General features: G+C 40.2%; 2 protein-coding genes across 2 annotated transcripts in view; one reads left to right on the top strand and one right to left on the bottom strand.

The window, feature by feature from the left end:
• LOC763964 (leucine-rich repeat and IQ domain-containing protein 1) overlaps positions 1-11,548 on the bottom strand; it is a 39,574-nt gene extending 28,026 nt beyond the window's left edge. Inside the window, exon 1 of the mRNA XM_030989498.1 lies at positions 11,413-11,548. The gene's annotated coding sequence lies outside the window, so the exon portion shown is untranslated. The remainder of the gene's footprint in view (positions 1-11,412) is intronic.
• A 1,726-nt stretch (positions 11,549-13,274) lies between these two features.
• On the top strand, positions 13,275-18,365 carry LOC580462 (40S ribosomal protein S10). Its single transcript, XM_780517.5, is given in 6 exon segments — positions 13,275-13,364; positions 14,997-15,141; positions 15,958-16,149; positions 16,152-16,209; positions 17,156-17,211; positions 18,264-18,365. Coding segments are annotated over 5 exon segments (492 nt in total). The 5' UTR covers positions 13,275-13,364; position 14,997; the 3' UTR covers positions 18,306-18,365.
• The last annotated feature ends 520 nt before the right edge of the window (positions 18,366-18,885 follow it).

Here is an 18,885-nt window from a genome sequence, read left to right on the forward strand (position 1 = left end):
CCTACGCTAACTTTTCACCACCCTAGCGCCATGTACAGTGTCTATGGATAAACTGGAATATTAATTTTTCACCACCCTACGCTAACTTTTCACCACCCTACCGTCATGTGCATTGTCTATGGATAAGCTTGAATATTAACTCTTCACCACCCTACGCTAACTTTTCACTACCCTAGGGTCATGTACATTAATTGTCTATGGATAAATGGTAATATTAACTCTTCACCACCCTACGCTAACTTTTTACCACCCTACCGTCATGTACATTGTATATGGATTATTAACTCTTCACCACCCTACGCTAACTTTTCACCATCCTAGGGTCATGTACATTAATTGTCTATGGGTAAATGGTAATATTAACTCTTCACCACCCTACGCTAACTTTTCACCACCCTACCGTCATGTACATTGTCTATGGATAAGCTGGAATATTAACTCTTCACCACCCTACGCTAACTTTTCACCACCCTACCGTCATGTGCATTGTCTATGGATAAGCTGGAATATTAACTCTTCACCACCCTACGCTAACTTTTCACCACCCTATAGCGCCATGTACATTGACTATGGATAAATGGTAATATTAACTCTTCACCACCCTACGCTAACTTTTTACCACCCTACCGTCATGTACATTGTATATGGATTATTAACTCTTCACCACCCTACGCTAACTTTTCACCATCCTAGGGTCATGTACATTAATTGTCTATGGGTAAATGGTAATATTAATTTTTCACCATCCAATTACAATACAGTTTATTGTTAAAACGGTATTATGTCCTATGTGCAGGCCAAAAATAATGACGAGGTTAAATTCCAACGTAATTTGAATGATAATAATAATTTAGAACTTCCCTCAAAACCAAAAGGTTTGAAAATGTCTTTTTGTGAGAAAATAATGATCATTAGTTGTCGAATTGAATTTAGCGAGCACGCTCGTTTAATTAGTCTGATTTTTACATAATAGACAAAATATACATTTAGTACATGTAGAGAGGCGCGGATCCAGGGGGGGGGGGGGGGGGGGCGAGCGGGCCTTGCCCCCCCCCCCCCCCGAAAAAAAGGAGAGAAAGAAAAGGAAATAAGGGAAAGGGAAAGAGGAGACAAAGGGGAAAAAGAGGAAGAAGAAAAGAAAAGAGGGAAGAAGGAGATCGGGGGGGGGGCAAAAGGAATTGCCTCCCAGGCTGCTGCCCCCTCCCCCAATCAAAAAATAAAAGAGAAGGAAGAAGGGAAAGAAAAAAAGTAAAAAAATGAGATAAAGGGAAGGAAAAAAGAGGAAGAAGAAAAGAAAAGAAGGGGGATATCAGTTGCAATTTTCCCGATCGGGGGGGGGGGGTGGAGGCAAAAGGCCCTTGCCTCCCCCCCCCCCCCCCCCCCCCCCCCCCCCCCCCCCCCCCCCCCCCCCCCGTCCCCGCATTTAAAAAAAGAGAAGGAAGGAAAAGGAAAGAGAGCTAAAAGGGAACAAAAAAGAGGAAGAAGAAAAGAAAAGGGAGAAAAGAAGGGAGATCAGTCAACAATGTGTAGAGCGGAGTGGGGCCAAAATGACCTTGCCCCCCCCCCCCCCCAGGCAAACCTAAAGAGAGAGAAGGGAAGGGAAAGGGAAAGAGGAGAGAAAGGGAAAGAGCAAAAAGAGAATGAAGAAAGGTAAGGGATATCAGTTGTAATTTTCTCGTCAACAAGGTGTAATCGGGGGGGGGGGGGGGGGGGGGGGGGCACTGGCGTACTGATAGGGGAGGGGGGGGGGCTCTGGGAAATAAAATTCAAACGTGGTTTATTTCTAATTCCATAACGGTGGTTTACAATGCTGAAATGACATAAATTTCCGAGATTTTTCATCACTTTTAAGTAAATTGTACTTTTGTATGCGTTTGTTGGAAATGACAGATTCCTAAATTTACAGCCAGGCAGGAAAATGCTTCTTGAGATGCCTACATGTCAGGGCCCGCGGAACGGCGGGGATTGGGATCCTCGAGCCTCCCCCCCCCCCCCCCCCCACTTTTTTTGAAAAAGTATATTAAAGAGAAATAGAAAGAAAGAGAGCAAGAAAGAAAAAATAGTTAACTGCCAGTGACACATTATAATGATGTACCAAAATATGCTCATCTGACCATGATTAAATTAAATGCCTAAAACCACGAGGGCTCAGCCCCCTGGATTCCACCTAGGGCCCTAATGCGGGCCCTTAGATGCTCATCTGACAGTAATTAAACGCCTAAAACCCCTGAGCTTCCGGGGGCTCTGCCCCCTGACCCCAACGAAAAGCCTCAAGGCGGGCCCCTTGATACTCATCTGACCGTAATTGAGTGCCTAAAACCCTTGAGTTTCCGGGGGCTCCGCCCCCTGAACCCCACGCCAATTAGTGACCTGCAAATGTCACAATTAGGTATCAAAATAATGCTCATCTGACCGTAATTAAATGCCTAAAACCCCTGAACTTCCGGGGGCAGACAAGGTATCAACATAAGTTCATCTGACTGCAGGCGCGTAGCCAGGAGGGCGGTGGGGTGGTCCCTCAAAAAACGCGTAGCAAGGGAGCGCGGGAGGGGGAAAACTGAATTCAGACAAAGAATATTTTCGAGAGCGGTACAACGAATCGTCTTCTTTCTCTAAAAATTAAATGAAACGTCGAAGCTTCCGCGCTTCGCACGGGAGGGGGGGAACTGAATTTAGACAAGGATTAAGAGTCGAGAACGGTACAACGAATCGTCTTCTTTCTCTAATGATTTAATGAAACGTAAAAGCTTCCGCGCTTCGCGCAGGAGGAAGAAAATAAATTCAGACGAGGATTATCTTCGAGAGCGGTACAACGAATCGTCTTCTTTCTCTAATAATTTAATGAAACGTCGAAAGCTTCCGCGCTTCGCGCGGGAGGAGGGGGAGGAGACTGAATTTAGACAAGGATTAAGAGTCGAGAACGGTACAACGAATCGTCTTCTTTCTCTAATAATTTAATGAAACGTAGAAGCTTCCGCGCTTCGCGCGGGAGGAGGGGGAGGAGACTGAATTTAGACAAGGATTAAGAGTCGAGAACGGTACAACGAATCGTCTTCTTTCTCTAATGATTTAATGAAACGTAAAAGCTTCCGCGCTTCGCACGGGGGGGGGGGGGACTGAAGTTAGACAAGGATTAAGAGTCAAGAACGATACAACGAATCGTCTTCTTTCTCTAATGATTTAATGAAACGTAAAAGCTTCGCGCGGGAGGGGGGGGGAAACTGAATTTAGACGAAGATTAAGAGTCGATAACGGTACAACGAATCGTCTTCTTTCTCTAATAATTTTTTGAAATGTCAAAACTTCCGCGCTTCGCGGAGGAGGGAGGGGGAAACTCGCCCCTACTTGCACCCACCCCCTCCCAATTACGTCACTGCTGGTCACCATAACGTACCAATATTTGGCTCGCATGATTTCAAATTTGCCCCCCCCCCCCTAAGAAATCCTGGATCCGTGCCTGCATGTAATGCTCATGTACCCCTTACAGCTCTTTTTATTACCAAAGCAAGTCAATCATTCATTCAATAGCGTCTGACGGTCAAGTCTTAAAAGTAAACAGGTTTCCTTGCATAATTTGAATTCTATAGGACACTGCTGACAGATAGGACATACGTGACATATTCACAATTCCTGCAAAGTTCTTCAAACTTTCATGTTGGCTGAAAAAGAGATCATGGGGTTCAAATAAAACCTTTAAGAGATTTATTATTTCCGATCGGTGAGTTTATGTATAAGCAATTGCTTCACGAGGATGAACTGAAATAAACAGATGCGATCCCCTTCTGTCACCTATATAAATTAAAAAAATATAATTATATAGGGCTTGATATGTAGACGGGTGAGATACTTTAACAATGAAACAGTCCTCTTTATTTAACAGACTATCAAACAAATTATAAAACTTGCACTCTCCAAAATATTATCGTCAAGAATTTAAAATTCTATTGTACTAGCCTGTATATCTTTTTCTAATACAACTGTAGAGAAAACATATATTGTAACATTCTGTAATATGTGGAATATATTTTACAAATGAACCTCAATATACCTGGCAAAAGCGCAATTACACCTTGTTCCCGAAATATTTTGCGGTACCGCAAGACCTTATGCAGGTACATGCAACTGGGAAACTGTTGATTCGTCGGAAGTTTGCAACTTGAATGGATGTTATTTCAGTCGTTATGAATTCAAGAGAATCGGAAATGAACGGCGAAATTGTTGTGCTGTTTATGTAGGACCTCCACACAATTCCACATTGATTCCAAAGGGATGACAACATAATGAAGCACGAAGGCAAAGCTGGTCTCTTAAATGTTTTTAATAATATGTGGTTTTAATTGTTACTTGGTTGCCATGTCTAATGTTTTAAATATGTGCACAGCTGCATTTGAGATGTAAACTGACTGTACTACATTGAATTTATCTCCCATATAATTAAACTAGAGAGAATGTGAATAACAACGAATTTGTTAACAAAACGCATTTTTGCCCCCCCCCCCACAAAAAACGCCCCCCCCCCCAAAAAAACAAACAAACAAACAGTAAAGGAGTAACATGGTTTGTATTTTTAACTCAAAAAAACATAACAATAATAAATCCTGAATTAAATCACATATACAATTCCATTCAAAAAAAAGAAACGTTCACAGGAATTAAATTTCATAAACATTGCGCATGCCACCTATACGGTACTTATCAATGGAGGTCTTTATAATAGCGCATATCATGGACATATTGTGCGAGAATGGGAAAGCGTGTCTGTTTTTTGTTATAGGGGTGAGAAGACATGAGCTCCCGAACGCTGGCATACTGATGGGGGTGTATTTCTTATTCGATACCAGTAATTTACAAATGTTGTTGTTATGACATGATTTTCCGGTATTTTTTCTCCATTTTTTTTGTAAGTCTTACCTTTTTATGCGTTTGTTGGACGATAAGAAATTCCCAAATTACAGTCGAGCAAAAAACGCTTCTTTAGAAGCCTTTATGTCATGGTCTGCAAAGTGGCTGGGCTCGAGCCTCCCCCCCCCCCCCCCCCCCACCTCACTTTTTGAAAAAGTATGTTAAAGAGAAAAAGAAAGAAAGACGGAGAGAAAAAATAAGTGACCTGCCAATGTCACAAATAAGGTATAAAAAATGCTCATCTGACCGTAATTAAATGCCTTAAACCCCAGAGCTTAAGGGGGCTCCGCCCCGAACCCCACCAAGGGCCTTAAGGCGGCCCCCTTGATGCTCATCTGACCGTAATATACCTAAAACCCCTGAGCTTCCGGGGGCTCTGTCCTTTGGATGCTGATCTGACCGTAATTAAATACCTAAAAAACCGAGCTTTCGGGGGTTATGCCCCCTAGACCCCACCAATGTCCCTAAGGCGGGCTCCAGGATGCTCATCTGACCGTAATTAAATACCTAAGCCCCTGAGCTTCCGCGGGCTCTGCCCCCTGGAGCCCACCAGGGGCCCTAAGGCGGGTCCGTGGATGCTCATCTGATCGTAATTAAATACCTGCACCCCTCTGGGCTTCAGGGGGCTCCCCCCCCCTGGAACACGTCAATGGCCCTAAGGCGGGCCCTGGATGCTCATCTGACCGTAGTTAAATATTAAAACCTCTGGGCTTCTGGGGGCTCCCCCCCCTGGAACACGTCAATGGCCCTAAGGCGGGCCCTTGATGCTCATCTGATCGTAATTTAATACCTAAAACTAAAACTGAGCTTCCGGGCTCAGCCCCTTGACCCCCCTACCGAGACTCATGCCCTGGACCCTACGCCAATTTACGCTCTACCTGATCGTTAATACTCCACTTTGAAAAACGTTCCGCGGGAGCTGCATGTAACATGTAAGACTGGTGGTGATGCAGATTTTTTCGTCTGCCCCCCCCTTCCGAACGTTTTTTCTCATTACGTCACTGCCCCTGGAAGGTGAGCCCCCTGGAATGTTTGCCACCCCCAAACCCCCCCCCCCCCATCCCAAACTGTTTCCGGCGTGCCTGATCTATACAGTACTAGTAATGATTCTTTATTCTAAATGTTGCCATGTATTACCGTCGAGGCTATGTCTACGAGAACGAAGAAGAGAAAATAGAATTGAAAGGAAAAAAAGTCATATATGCATTGGCATTTCCTGTAATTTCTCAATAAATGTTTATTAGTTTTCGAAATATTCTGGTGTTCGCAGTCTTAATATTGTTTTCAAACTTCAGATGTGTATCATTGTGAGAATTTCATGAGAGCTTAGTTGTCCCCGTCTTATAGAGTTACGATTGATCCAAATCAATCGTAAGTCCTCCAATCAATCGCAATTAGTTTGTAGTCTCCACTCACTGGGGAAAAGGGGCGGCCGAGCGACTTCGAAATGGGGGGGGGGGGGCACCAAGAAAAAAGGACTTTCTGAAGAAAAAAAGGCACCTAGGCTACAAAGGGAAATCTCAAAGAGAAAATAGACATTGTTTAGACTTCGGTATATACCCCTACATTGTGTTTACATTATCAGGGATGATTTCAATATTTGTTTCACTTTATACACCATACAAGATATTGCATAATGCATCATGCTTTGCAGTTGGGTGTGATGGTCTGAACATTTATTTGCGAGCGAGGAAAAGTGTTAAGATTTGTGAGGTCGCAGTGCGAAAAATTACATCTAATAAAGAGGAAAAAACCCAATCCTGATAGGGTTATAAATACATTTTCATAACGAAGACTGAAAAGACCTTAGATAAAATAACATAAGTATATTTTGATTTGATTATATTTTCTTCTGCATTCGTGTAATCATACAGTTTTTCGAAAACAATAATAATATAAAGTACAATAAGTATTTTTCTGACAATGAATCATAAATTAGCAAATACATATATATATATATAAAATGTCATAAATACTAAGTTTCCTCAAACATTATAAAACAATTATTTGCGGAAGAAGGACTGTCATTGTAAGCAGATTGCTTGATAAAACGACAACCCCAGACAAAAACTCATGAATATATTAACACATATTAAGCAGATACGGATAGGTAATTGAAAATACAAATTTCGATGATGGTGATATTGACAATGTAGATGAGGATGATGATGATGATGAAGACGATGATGATGATGATGATGATAATGATGCGAATGAAAGAAGAGATGACATGATAAACAATGAAGAGTTGACACAGAAATTCTACCTTGAGTATTCTGATAATAACATCGTTTTAACTTTGGCCTTAAATGAGTAGAGTGAGCAGGCCCGTAGCCACGGGGGGGGGGGGGGGGGGGGGGGGGGGGGGGCACGTGCCCCCCCCAAAAAAAATTGAAATTGTTTAGACCCCTCTCCAGAACGTCGATCAATTACATGTATGTGTCCCCCCCCCCCTAAACATCAAACTCTGGCTACGGCCCTGAGAGGGAGCAACATGATTTAATAGATTCTGGGAGAAAGTTCCATGGGTCAGGACCATGGTGTCTTATGGATTTATTTCGGGTATACTAGATGAAAATTTGAGGAATTACGAGTAGGGTAAGAATGAATAGCTTTATTCATAGTGTAAAAGTTTTGAAATGAAAGAGGGAGTATATTTTTTAAATACTTAAACATGATCAGTAAACATTGTAGCGAATTTATGTCGAATACTGTAAGGGTTTTCAGTTTGTAAAATATTGGACTTGTGTGAGATAAATAATGGTGAACATGTACATAATACGAAGGGCTTTCTTTTGCAATAAATAAATAGATTTGATTTTGATTTTGGCGCTGGTGGCCCATACTAAATTGCAATATGTTATATACTGTAATATCAATGAATTATAAAGCATAACAAGCGGATAACATGGGATTAATTTCTTCTTTCAAAATCGTTTCAAAATTACAGTAAGTTCATTGGCTGCATGTATCTCTTTCAAAAAGTGTTTGAACTAACTATAACAATCCCATTTTTGTCTTGATGTCTTGATTTGAAATGTCTTGATTTGTAACTGTACGCATGTTGGTAATGAGAGACCTTTGGTGATGACGTCATAAATTATTTTTATCTTATTAATCAGTTACATCATGACCACAATTTTGTTTCCCAATAAAGAGAAGAAGTTACTAAAGAGAAAACAAAACTTTCTGTATGTGTAACATTTTTCATGTTTATGTAAATTATGGAAATGTGCTTAAGGGTCTCCAATTCCCTCACCTACCCTAGTACTAGAGATTAAAGAGGGCACTTACGAGAATGGAAAATGGACACTTATTGCAATGGAAAATGGGAACTTGTCGAAGGAAAAGGGGCACGTGTCAAACTGTCAAAATAAAAGGGGCACTTATCAGAGTAAAAGGAGCACTATTCCTATGTAAAAAGGGGCACTTTTCGGGTGCTTGAAAAAGTGGGGGGCACTGTGCCCCTACTCCCCCAGGAGGGCGGCCTCTGCTGGGGAGTATTCCTACCATTATGGTCACCGTGAAGGCATAGGCATAACTAAAACAAACTAACACGGTAAAGAGTTAATATTCCAGTTTATAGACTATGTACACTGTACATGGCGCTATATAGGGTGGTGAAAAGTTAGCGTAGGATGGTGAAAAATTAAGAGTGCAGTTTATCCAAAGACAATGTACATTGCGCTGTAGGGTAGTGAAAAGTTAGCGTAGGGTGGTGAAGAGTTAATAATTATTCCAGTTTATCCATAGACAATGTACATGACGCTATAGGGTGGTGAAAAGTTAGCGTAGGGTGGTGAAGAGTTAATATTCCACTTTATCCATAGACAATGTACATGACGCTGGGGTGGTTAAAAGTTAGCGTAGGGTGGTGAAAAGTTAATATTCCAGCTTATCCATAGATAATGCACATGACGGTAGGGTGGTGAAAAGTTAGCGTAGGGTGGTGAAAAATTAATATTCCAGCTTATCCATAGACGATGTACATGACGCTAGGGTGGTGAAAAGTTAGCGTAGGGTGGTGAAAAATTAATATTCCAGTTTATCTATAGACAATGTACATGACGCTAGGGTGGTGAAAAGTTAGCGTAGGGTGGTGAAAAATTAATATTCCAGTTTATCCATAGACAATGTACATGACGCTAGGGTGGTGAAAAGATAGCGTAGGGTGGTGAAGAGATAATATTACCATTTATCCATAGACAATGTACATGGCGCTAGGGTGGTGAAAAGTTAGCGTAGGGTGGTGAAGAGTTAATGTTCCAGCTTATCCATAGATAATGCACATGACGGTAGGGTGGTGAAAAGTTAGCGTAGGGTGGTGAAGAATAAATATTCCACTTTATCCATCGACAATGTACATGACGCTGATGTGGTAAAGAGTTGAGATTTTAAAAAATATATCCATAGAAAATATGTACATGACGGTGACATAATGGTGAATAGTTTCTGTGATTTGGTATTTATTGAGTCAATGCCCCTTTTCCCAGAGAAAGCATATTTATTTATTTATTTATTATGCATGCATGCATGCATGCATGTTCACAATTTCACAATCCATTGAAGTTAACATCACATGAAAAATGAATATAAAATAATATAACAAATCATTTCAATTTACAATCCATTTGAATAGACTTCACATGAAAAAGAATATAACAATGATTTATCATAGACACGTTGCAACTAATATACAGTTTGAAGAAAGAACACACAAAGGTGATGAAACATAAGCAAATAGAGCTTGAATCGTGTACCACCTTTCAAATATATAACATATGACAAATAACATTCATGCATGACTTATAATAATGGTGCGGGGATATATTGCAATTCAAAAGAAGATAATAACGTTTTAATTTCTAACATACATACATGAGGTGAGGTCTTAGTATAATTCTTTGATTGCCCCTAAGTACTGCGCTTTACCGCCCCCCCCCCCCCTCCATCATCTACTCTCATTATATCCGACCACCATGCCTATTTTAATTGGTAGCCAGCCATCGTTGCACTGATCATGCCTGACGGATACAATACACAAAGAATATATTGCGGGTGTGTAGTATAGCGGTTGTACGTGTACAATGCGATCCTTACACTTATCAAATTGGCAATTTTTACACATTGGATGGGCTACCTTCATCTCCGATTAGGTGTGTGAAGAAAAGCTTCACCCGTTCAGTGCGGCGCGATTTGGTGTGTGTACGTAGACTCTATGTCGGATGTAGACCGAAAGCTTCAGTCTCTATAATCGTCGGTTGTTCCACTGAGACTACGTCTGGCTCCACTAGACCTCCGGTTATAGAGACTGAACGACTGCCTATGCCAGCCTGTGTTGAACTTATTCCGCTAGATTTTAGCCGCTAGGCCCCTCCACAAACTTGCCACGGCCGTATTGTTATGCCCCCAAAATCCCCCAAAATGTCATTTTACCTCGTTCATTTCCAATTTTAAATTAGGCCTAGGCTATAATACATCGGTTCCACTTACTAACTTGATTGATATAATCCGTTTAATGGTCCCTTTTAAGGAAATTATCGGTCAAAATCGACATCCATGTTGAAAATCTTGCAAGCCGTGTTAAACTCTCGCTGCCGTCAATCTCATCCCTTCTAGTCTACGCCGAAGGCAAAATGATTATGAAGGAAAAACTGTGCGCCATCTACACGTTCGTAATGGCGTTATCACAGTTTTTCCTTCATAATCATTTTGCCTTCGGCGTAGACTAGAAGGGATGAGATTGACGGCAGCGAGAGTTTAACACGGCTTGCAAGATTTTCAACATGGATGTCGATTTGACGATAATTTCCTTAAAAGGGACCATTAAACGGATTATATCAATCAAGTTAGTAAGTGGAACCGATGTATTATAGCCTAGGCCTAATTTAAAATTGGAAATGAACGAGGTAAAATGACATTTTGGGGGATTTTGGGGGCATAACAATACGGCCGTGGCAAGTTTGTGGGAGGGGCCTAGCGGCTAAAATCTAGCGGAATAAGTTCAACACAGGCTGGCATAGGCAGTCGTTCAGTCTCTATAACCGGAGGTCTAGTGGAGCCAGACGTAGTCTCAGTGGAACAACCGACGATTATAGAGACTGAAGCTTTCGGTCTATGTCGGATGTTGCCTCTATTCAAGTCGTCGAAATAGTCTAACCTCTGCGACGCATTAGCGGTACAGGAAAAAAATACGCCCCTGGCAGCAGGCCCTGAAGAAAGTTCACTTGCCTGTTCATTTATTCAAATCTTCTCGCGATGTATCCGAGTTAGATCAAGGTAATTTCTATGCCATTCTCCATTCATAGCAACTAAAAATATTTCACTACAATTCCGACTATTATTCCAACCTAAATATTAACATATGGGACTACAGTAAACTGAAAATTACACAAGTGAATGCGACACAAATTCGGTGACAGGCGAGAATCTGCATACATTTGAAATTTTAAGCAAACAGGTATGAGAACAATTGAAGATCACACTGGGAAATAAATGATTATTACTTACGACCAGATATTCATCACCTAAATGTCCAACATATTGATGAAAACCCGAAAATTATGCCCGTTTCCAATGTAAACAATTTGCCGTTGTAACAATTTTTCTGGAACGCGACATCTAAAGCTAGTAGTGTAGTTTAACTCAAAAATTGGATGAAGAGGCGGTATCCTCGAAAAGACAAACACTCAACGAAGAGCAGGAAGAAGGATGTCAAAAGGTAAATTAAATAAATAAATGAATAAACCACCTCAGATTTTAGATTCGCCGACAAGAATTAAGTAGCTTCAAGTTATCTCTAGCGACCTAAAAGAAAGTCATCACCGAACTAGGCCAACATGAAAGTTTTCTCCCTTTTATAATTTAGAAAGGAATGAGACGATGATCGCCTAAATAATAGCAACCTTTTAATAGTGATAGATCTAATATTAGTTCAGTACCGTATAGGTAGCTGGATTCAGGCGCGGGTCCAGGATTTCTTAGAGGGGGGGGGGGGGGGGATTTTTTTTTTTTTTGCTCCCGATTTTTTTTTTTTTTGGGGGGGGGGGGGGAGGGGGGCCCTCGAAGTTTTTAAACTTGCACCACTCGCCCCCCCCCCCCCCCCCCCCCCCCCCTTGGGCGCCAAAAAAGGTAAAATTAACGTGTTTCTACAAGTTGTTTTTTTCTCCTTCATTGTACATTTATCCACCTTCCCCTATATATCTTTACTAATCTATTATCATTATTAAAAAGCACATGTACATAATGCTGTATAAGATTTTCCACAATTTAACTCCAGATTATATGCAGAATAATCTCTTTTATAAAGAAACCAATTATGCCCTAAGAAATGTTGATAACTTAGTCTTGCCCAAACCTAAAACTAATTATTACATGTAAACAAATATTCTTTTATCGCGGATCTAAATTGTATAATGAATTACTGATTAACTTTCGTAGACCGTGCACACTAAATTTATTTTGGCATGGCCTAAACGACTGGATACTAGATGTTGATGTATATCTTTCCGGGTGTGAACGGGGAGGGGGAGGGGATATGGTAGCAGTTGTATTCATAATGTGATATAGAGGGTTTGGGTGGGGGTTTGGATAGTGCGTATGTAATGTCAATATTTTGTGTTTTATTTCTATGCTTAATTATCTATTTCTGGACCTCTAGGAAGAACAAAGCAATTTTAATAATGGCTCTGAATAGAGCATTCCAGCCGTTTTTAATTCTTGATTTGTATTATATTTGTAAATTGTATTCTTCAATTCTTGTATGTATTTAAATATGTATACGGAAAAAAAACCAACCGACCAACCATTGTTCTGCTTCTTTTTTAATCTACCATATTCTATAAATCAGTGATAGATCTAATATTTATTTATATTCAGTAAAGGTATTGTTAGTCCCCGGGCCCCCTGGCTGTATTGTACATTTATTCACCTTCACTATTTCTATATTTCTATTTCTATTTCTATTTCTATTTCTATTTCTATTTCTATTTCTATTTCTATTTCTATTTCTATTTCTATTTCTATTCTATTTCTATTTATATTTATATTTCTATTTCTATTTCTATTTCTATTTCCATTCTATTCTATTTTATTGTTTTTCTACTTCACATGGATTACAGAGATTGAGCAACAACAACAACAACAATTAACGTTTTTTTTTTTTTTTTTTTTTTTTGCCAGGGTGTCTTTAAAATTCTAAAACACCCCCTTTTTTCCAAGGAAAGGGGGTATTTGAACACCAAACCCCCACCCCACCCGATCCCCTTCTCTTCTTCTGTTCATTAAGAAAAGTAAATATGTGTGAGAACTATGAGTTTACGTCCTGTCTTTATTTTTTAATTTTCTATGTTTTTCTATTGCTATTTGTACTATTGAAAGATACCGTAGTTTAGATAAAATTTGGTATGCTAATTATGACCTATCGATGGTCCTTTTCCGTAGAGCTCTGCCAAAGCAGCAAAGTATGTGATCGTCAGTTATATGAAATCCTTTTCAATCTCTGTAATCCATGTGAATTCTGAATAAAACTCCACATTTTATATGTATTTATATATCAATGATGCTCATTTATTAGCATTTCAATTTCAAAGTTAAATCATAAGTGGATAAAAATTGCGGATTTATATGGGGGTTTCCATGTCCGTAAGCTACACATCTGTGCGTGTTGGAATACGTACTTGATCATGTTGATAATTTGACAAAAAATTGCATTCGTAAATCGTCATCATTGGGGTCAATTAGATAGATCTTCGGTTTCTCAATGCCTCTTTTTTGAACGTCAAATCAGTCGACGTTCATTCACCATATTTTAATTAAAGGCATTTTTGTTGATGAAGTCACTGCAATGTTCATTAACAACTTTTTTACGAATGCAATGTGAATGTCTGTGCGTGTGTGTGTGTACAGAATTGGGAAGCACTCGTCCGTTGACCGTGTTGCTGAAGAGTCGTGTCAGAGTTTGAGAATGGCATTGCACTTTGCATGCAATCTGTAGTGAATCACTGCCGTGTGAAGAGAATGAAAAGGGGCTAATTTTACCAGAATTCTTTGGCCTGTTGACAGTGGTCTGAGAATTATGATCGTTGGCAGAAACAAGGATATCTTTGTTAATGTGGACAAATTTTGTCCTGAAAAATAAGGGTCGTCACGGACCTCCTTTTGCTTTAGCGCTCTGTGGGTGTACGATTACCCATTTGCGACCTGGCAATGCTATGCGAAAATTGATTCCTCGTCTGAAAATTAAAATACCCCCAGTTCTCCGACGAGTTTTACGAATACGAGTTGTCGATCTTCCCAAGGATTTACCGGTCATAGATCTAGACCTAATATGAAAGTCTGTGTGCTGCAAACTGATACATGCCAGAGCTACCATGTGTCACACATCGGGGCCAAACTGGATTGTTGTCACGCATCAAGGCCAGACTGGGGGGAAAAAGGGGTAGTAATTGCTAGACTACGTACTGGCCGACCGCCTCGAGCCCTCCGCTTGCTCCTCGCAGGGTTCATGTACGTGACATAGCATGCATGCAGACTGGCTATCCCGTTGCCTCATGCGCACGCGCGATTTTGAAATGTACGCTTTACCCTCGCGCTGAGCCGAGTCATGAAAATGTCACGCATAGCTGATCTTTGAACTTGGCATCTCTAACATGCATCGTCTGGCATCATTGAAAAATCCAAGGCGCAGATCGGTAAACCTTGGGGACGATTCCTATATTTTAGGACGCAATTTGTTTGCGTTTACGAAAATATCCTCGTTTATGCAGACGATCCTTATTCTCTGACCAGTGCCCCTTCTGTAGTTCTGGTTGAGAATAACTTACAATATTTATAGACAAGTGAACATTGACAATGACAATGTATACTCCAAAAGGCTTAAAACATGACATGTCTGCATAATTGAATTTTGAAACGCTATTCAACCTAGCAAATAAAAGTGAGCTAAAACCTGCTTTAATTGATTTTCATGTTCCATACAAGCACCATTAAGTGTTGAACACAGCCCCTCATATGTTTAAGCCTCTAAGTCTTAGTGATTTGTGTCATAAATACTCTACTCATATCCTATCTTCTTTTTTTTCCTCTTATTCCAGGATGTTGATGCCAAAGGTGAACCGTGTTGCCATCTACGAGAACCTCTTCAAGGAGGGCGTGATTGTGGCTAAGAAAGATTTCTACAGCCCCAAGCATCCCGAGCTGGAGTCTGTACCAAACCTTCATGTCATCAAGGCTTGTCAGGTAAATATACATTCTAGGACAAGGAACAGCTGGGGGGGGGGGAATTATTTAACCATTATAAACTTTACAATGTGAAATTATTGCAAACTGTTCCAAAACTGTAGTGTATAAAGTTTCTGTTGTGTCAGTAGTGATTCAGTGATTTCATGACATGAAACTTTCGTGAATCTGAACCAGTCACAAATTAAACATTTTATGCTCACATATTGGCATGAGGAACTCTTGCATTTAGGGATAGCTAATCCTAAATGAGCTCCCTTTAACAAAATTGTATTTTACATAGGAAGATATTTGTGAATAAGGACTCCATGTAAGGTAATCTTTTTTATTGGGGTGATGTTCAATGAAAGTCATGTGTACTGGTTTCTATGCATAATTAGTAATTGCAATCATTTATTATGCCTTCTCAGCTGGGATGCATTGTTTTTTTATAAATATTGACAGGTCCAGCATTATTGGGGTCCCTTCTACATTAATGAAATGTATTTATCAAAATGTTATGCTTTCTAAAATTGCATGAAGACTTCTGATTTCTCTTAGATTCAAACATATTTTAAAGTCCGTCTGCACTAGTTTGGCATGGAGGGATTAGACCTCCTTGCAATGTCAATGACAGGTAGTTATCTCATCAAATCAGCTCTCAATTAACACAAGAAAAAGGGCATCATGGGGATCAACAGGCACCGATTAGGCATTGTTTGCTATATAGAGTAGTTATAAGTAGACTGTAGTGCAGTGGGGCTTTAAGAAATGTTTGAGTGCTTTTTTATGGTACTTGGTAAATATCCACTTTCTCTCTCCTGCACCTCATTACAGTCTCTGAAGTCGCGTGGCTACGTCAAGGAGCAGTTCGCCTGGCGTCACTACTACTGGTACCTCACCAACGAGGGCATCCAGTACCTCAGGGACTACCTTCATCTCCCACCAGAAATCGTTCCTGCCACCCTCAAGCGCCAGCCCCGTACCGAGACCGCCAGGCCCAAGCCTCGAGTCATCGAGGGCCGTGGTGGACCGAGAGGGGAGGACCCCCATCCGATGGGCAGAGGCAGGAGTACCGACGTGGACCAGGTAGGGAACTTCGGCTTGTTTTAATACTTTACCTCAAAAACACCAAAATATCACAAACCCTTTTCAGGCTAATTCAGTAAATTCAATTTATCCCTGAAAGTTCACAATTGGCTTCTGAGCAAGTACGCATTGAGTACTCAATACACTTATTCTCTTTTCTTATTAAATCTGTAAAATACTTGGCCTAAGATAACTTGAAGTCTAATATAGTCCAGGGATAAAATGCATGTTTACCAAATGCAAAAGGTATCCATTGGGATTAACCTTCCGTCTGACCCATAAGTTGAGTTAATATGATTCATGCAGGAGGTCATGCCTTATTCCAGGGTTTTTTACTGTCATCTTTTTGAAAACCTGCACTGTCATTGTATATATTTCGAAACATACTTTTTTTTTTCCGTACATTTTACTTGATTTGAAATCGTTAATTTTGTGTGTGTATGTGTGTGTGAAATCTACTCAAATACACTTGTATAAACAAAAATTTAAAAAGAATTTAAATTGTTCTTTGATGTAAAAATGTGGAATAAATAAACTTCAAACCTTCATCCATGAGAAAATCCATTTCTACTTCAAACTGCTTTACACTCACTTGAAGCAGGATGAGAAGCCCAGACTGGATACCCAGGTTTGGGGTTAAGAGTTACAATCTTGGACTCCTGTTATTTTGGAGATGTGGTATTTTGCACCCGCGACTAAAGCCTCGGTCACAAATGCCATTACGAAGTGCTACGAACGCCGTAAAAACAGGAAGATTCTTACAAAATTATCGTTTGTACGAACCTTTGTGACCATGTCATAAGCAACATCTATATAAGAAGCAGCACTATTTTCCCTGCATGGATTATAGATTTCCAGAGAATACATCAATCCAAATTGTATGTAAAAAAAACTGAAATCCTTGCTAATTCCTTTCTGATTTCTTAATTGTTTGTCTTGTTTTTAGGAGGACCAGACAAGAAGGGTGATGCTGGAGCCGGAGCTACCCAAGACTTCCAATTCGTAAGTTATCATTCTTCCCCTCTGGAGCCGGTTTCATAAAACTTGTTATCTATAACAACTGCTAAATTTCTATGACAAATTTGCTCTCGGCCAATCAAATGCCATGATTTCAGTAGATTATAACAGTAGCTTGTAACTTGTTATTGATATCAAGTTTTATGAAACAGGGCCCTGATCTGCCCTCTTATTATTATCTGTGCAGAAAAAACTACAACCCCTCTCATTTTCTCAAGATTAAATCTTTCTTTTCTTCAAGTATTGTTTAGCTTGCCTCGCTGGCCTATGGCAAATTAGATTGCACCTGGTTGTCGGTCAACTTGTATTCCGGAATTCTGTTCAATATGCATTTGCTGGTCTAGCATAGAAAAGAGGGATTGAAATTAATTCCTCACCAATTGTATGTCCAGGCCTTAAATTAATCCAAGGCCACCAAGGCCATGGCCTTGGATGCCCCTTTGATTGGCCTCAATGCCCCTCTCATTGGCCTTGGAGATTTTTTGTGCCCTTTCCAATTCTTCCCATAAGTGCTGTAATGTAGGAATGTGCCCTACAGAAAAGTGGCCTTGCCCTAAAAATGGTGAAATTTAAGGCCTGTATGTCTGAACCACTGCCTTAGATGTAATGTTATATTTGTACAAATGTCAATTTAGCTAGACATGTTTTAGTAAATACAACTCGTGACTTGTCATGAGAACAAATTATTGCCCTCAAGAATTCACACAAAAAGTTATGTATCCAGTAATATTGCAATTTTGTGTGGTCCCTTTGTATCAATCTCCAACGTTGTTGCTATATGACTGCAATGTAAGTAATACAACTTTTTTTTTTTTCCCTTCTCTTTCTTATTTTGTCCCCTCCTCTCACTTCTCTCTCTTATTCTGTCTCCACCTCTCCCTTCTCTCTCTGTCTCTTCTTCTCTTTCTATCAACTCTGTGGCTCTCCCTCCAACCCAACCCTCTCTCTATCTCCCTCCCTCCCTTCCTCTCCCCTTCTCTCTCTCTCTCTCTCTCTCTCTCCCTCTCTCCCTCTGTCACTTTGCTTCCATCTCGCAGAAAGGAGGCTTTGGACGAGGCAGGTCACAGCCGCCACAGTAAGGAAGCTGCAGGGGGATAGACAATGATCAATAAAGCGATGTGTAAATTAATGTGACCGCATAAATCCTGTCACTGTGTCGTTATATTCTGTGTCATTCAAGTAGTTTCTGTGATTGTCTCATTGTGGTCAGGGAATAATTTTCCTCAAATTTTTTGATTAGCAATTTCAGGCGATGGATAAATATTTCAAATGAAATTCTGTACATTTCTATGGAAGAAAACTGCTACACAAAAGATATTTTGTATAGCAGTCATGCAAAAATGCATAGCAAATTGCGATGCGATACCAGGAAAATTATTCCCTGGTGGTGTCAAGTGGCTAATCAAATCAATGCATCGTGACGTCTGATCAGAGAAAAGAGAAAAGAATAAAAGTCAGAGACTGCAATTGAGCTTGTGAAATTGGGAGAGAAGAAGTAGTCTCTTAAGTGTATTTTGAGGAGATGAATGTTTGGTAACATGTACAGACGGAAATGAAAGTTAAGGACTGCGATTGAGAGAGTGGAAGTAGCTTCTGAAGTACATCTAGAGAAGTTGTGTTGTGACGGTATGAAGAGAATTAAAGTGAGAGACTGATTTA

The sequence above is a fragment of the Strongylocentrotus purpuratus genome, unplaced genomic scaffold, assembly GCF_000002235.5.
Source record: "Strongylocentrotus purpuratus isolate Spur 01 unplaced genomic scaffold, Spur_5.0 spur5_scaffold_18, whole genome shotgun sequence".
NCBI classification, from domain to species: Eukaryota; Metazoa; Echinodermata; class Echinoidea; order Camarodonta; family Strongylocentrotidae; genus Strongylocentrotus; species Strongylocentrotus purpuratus.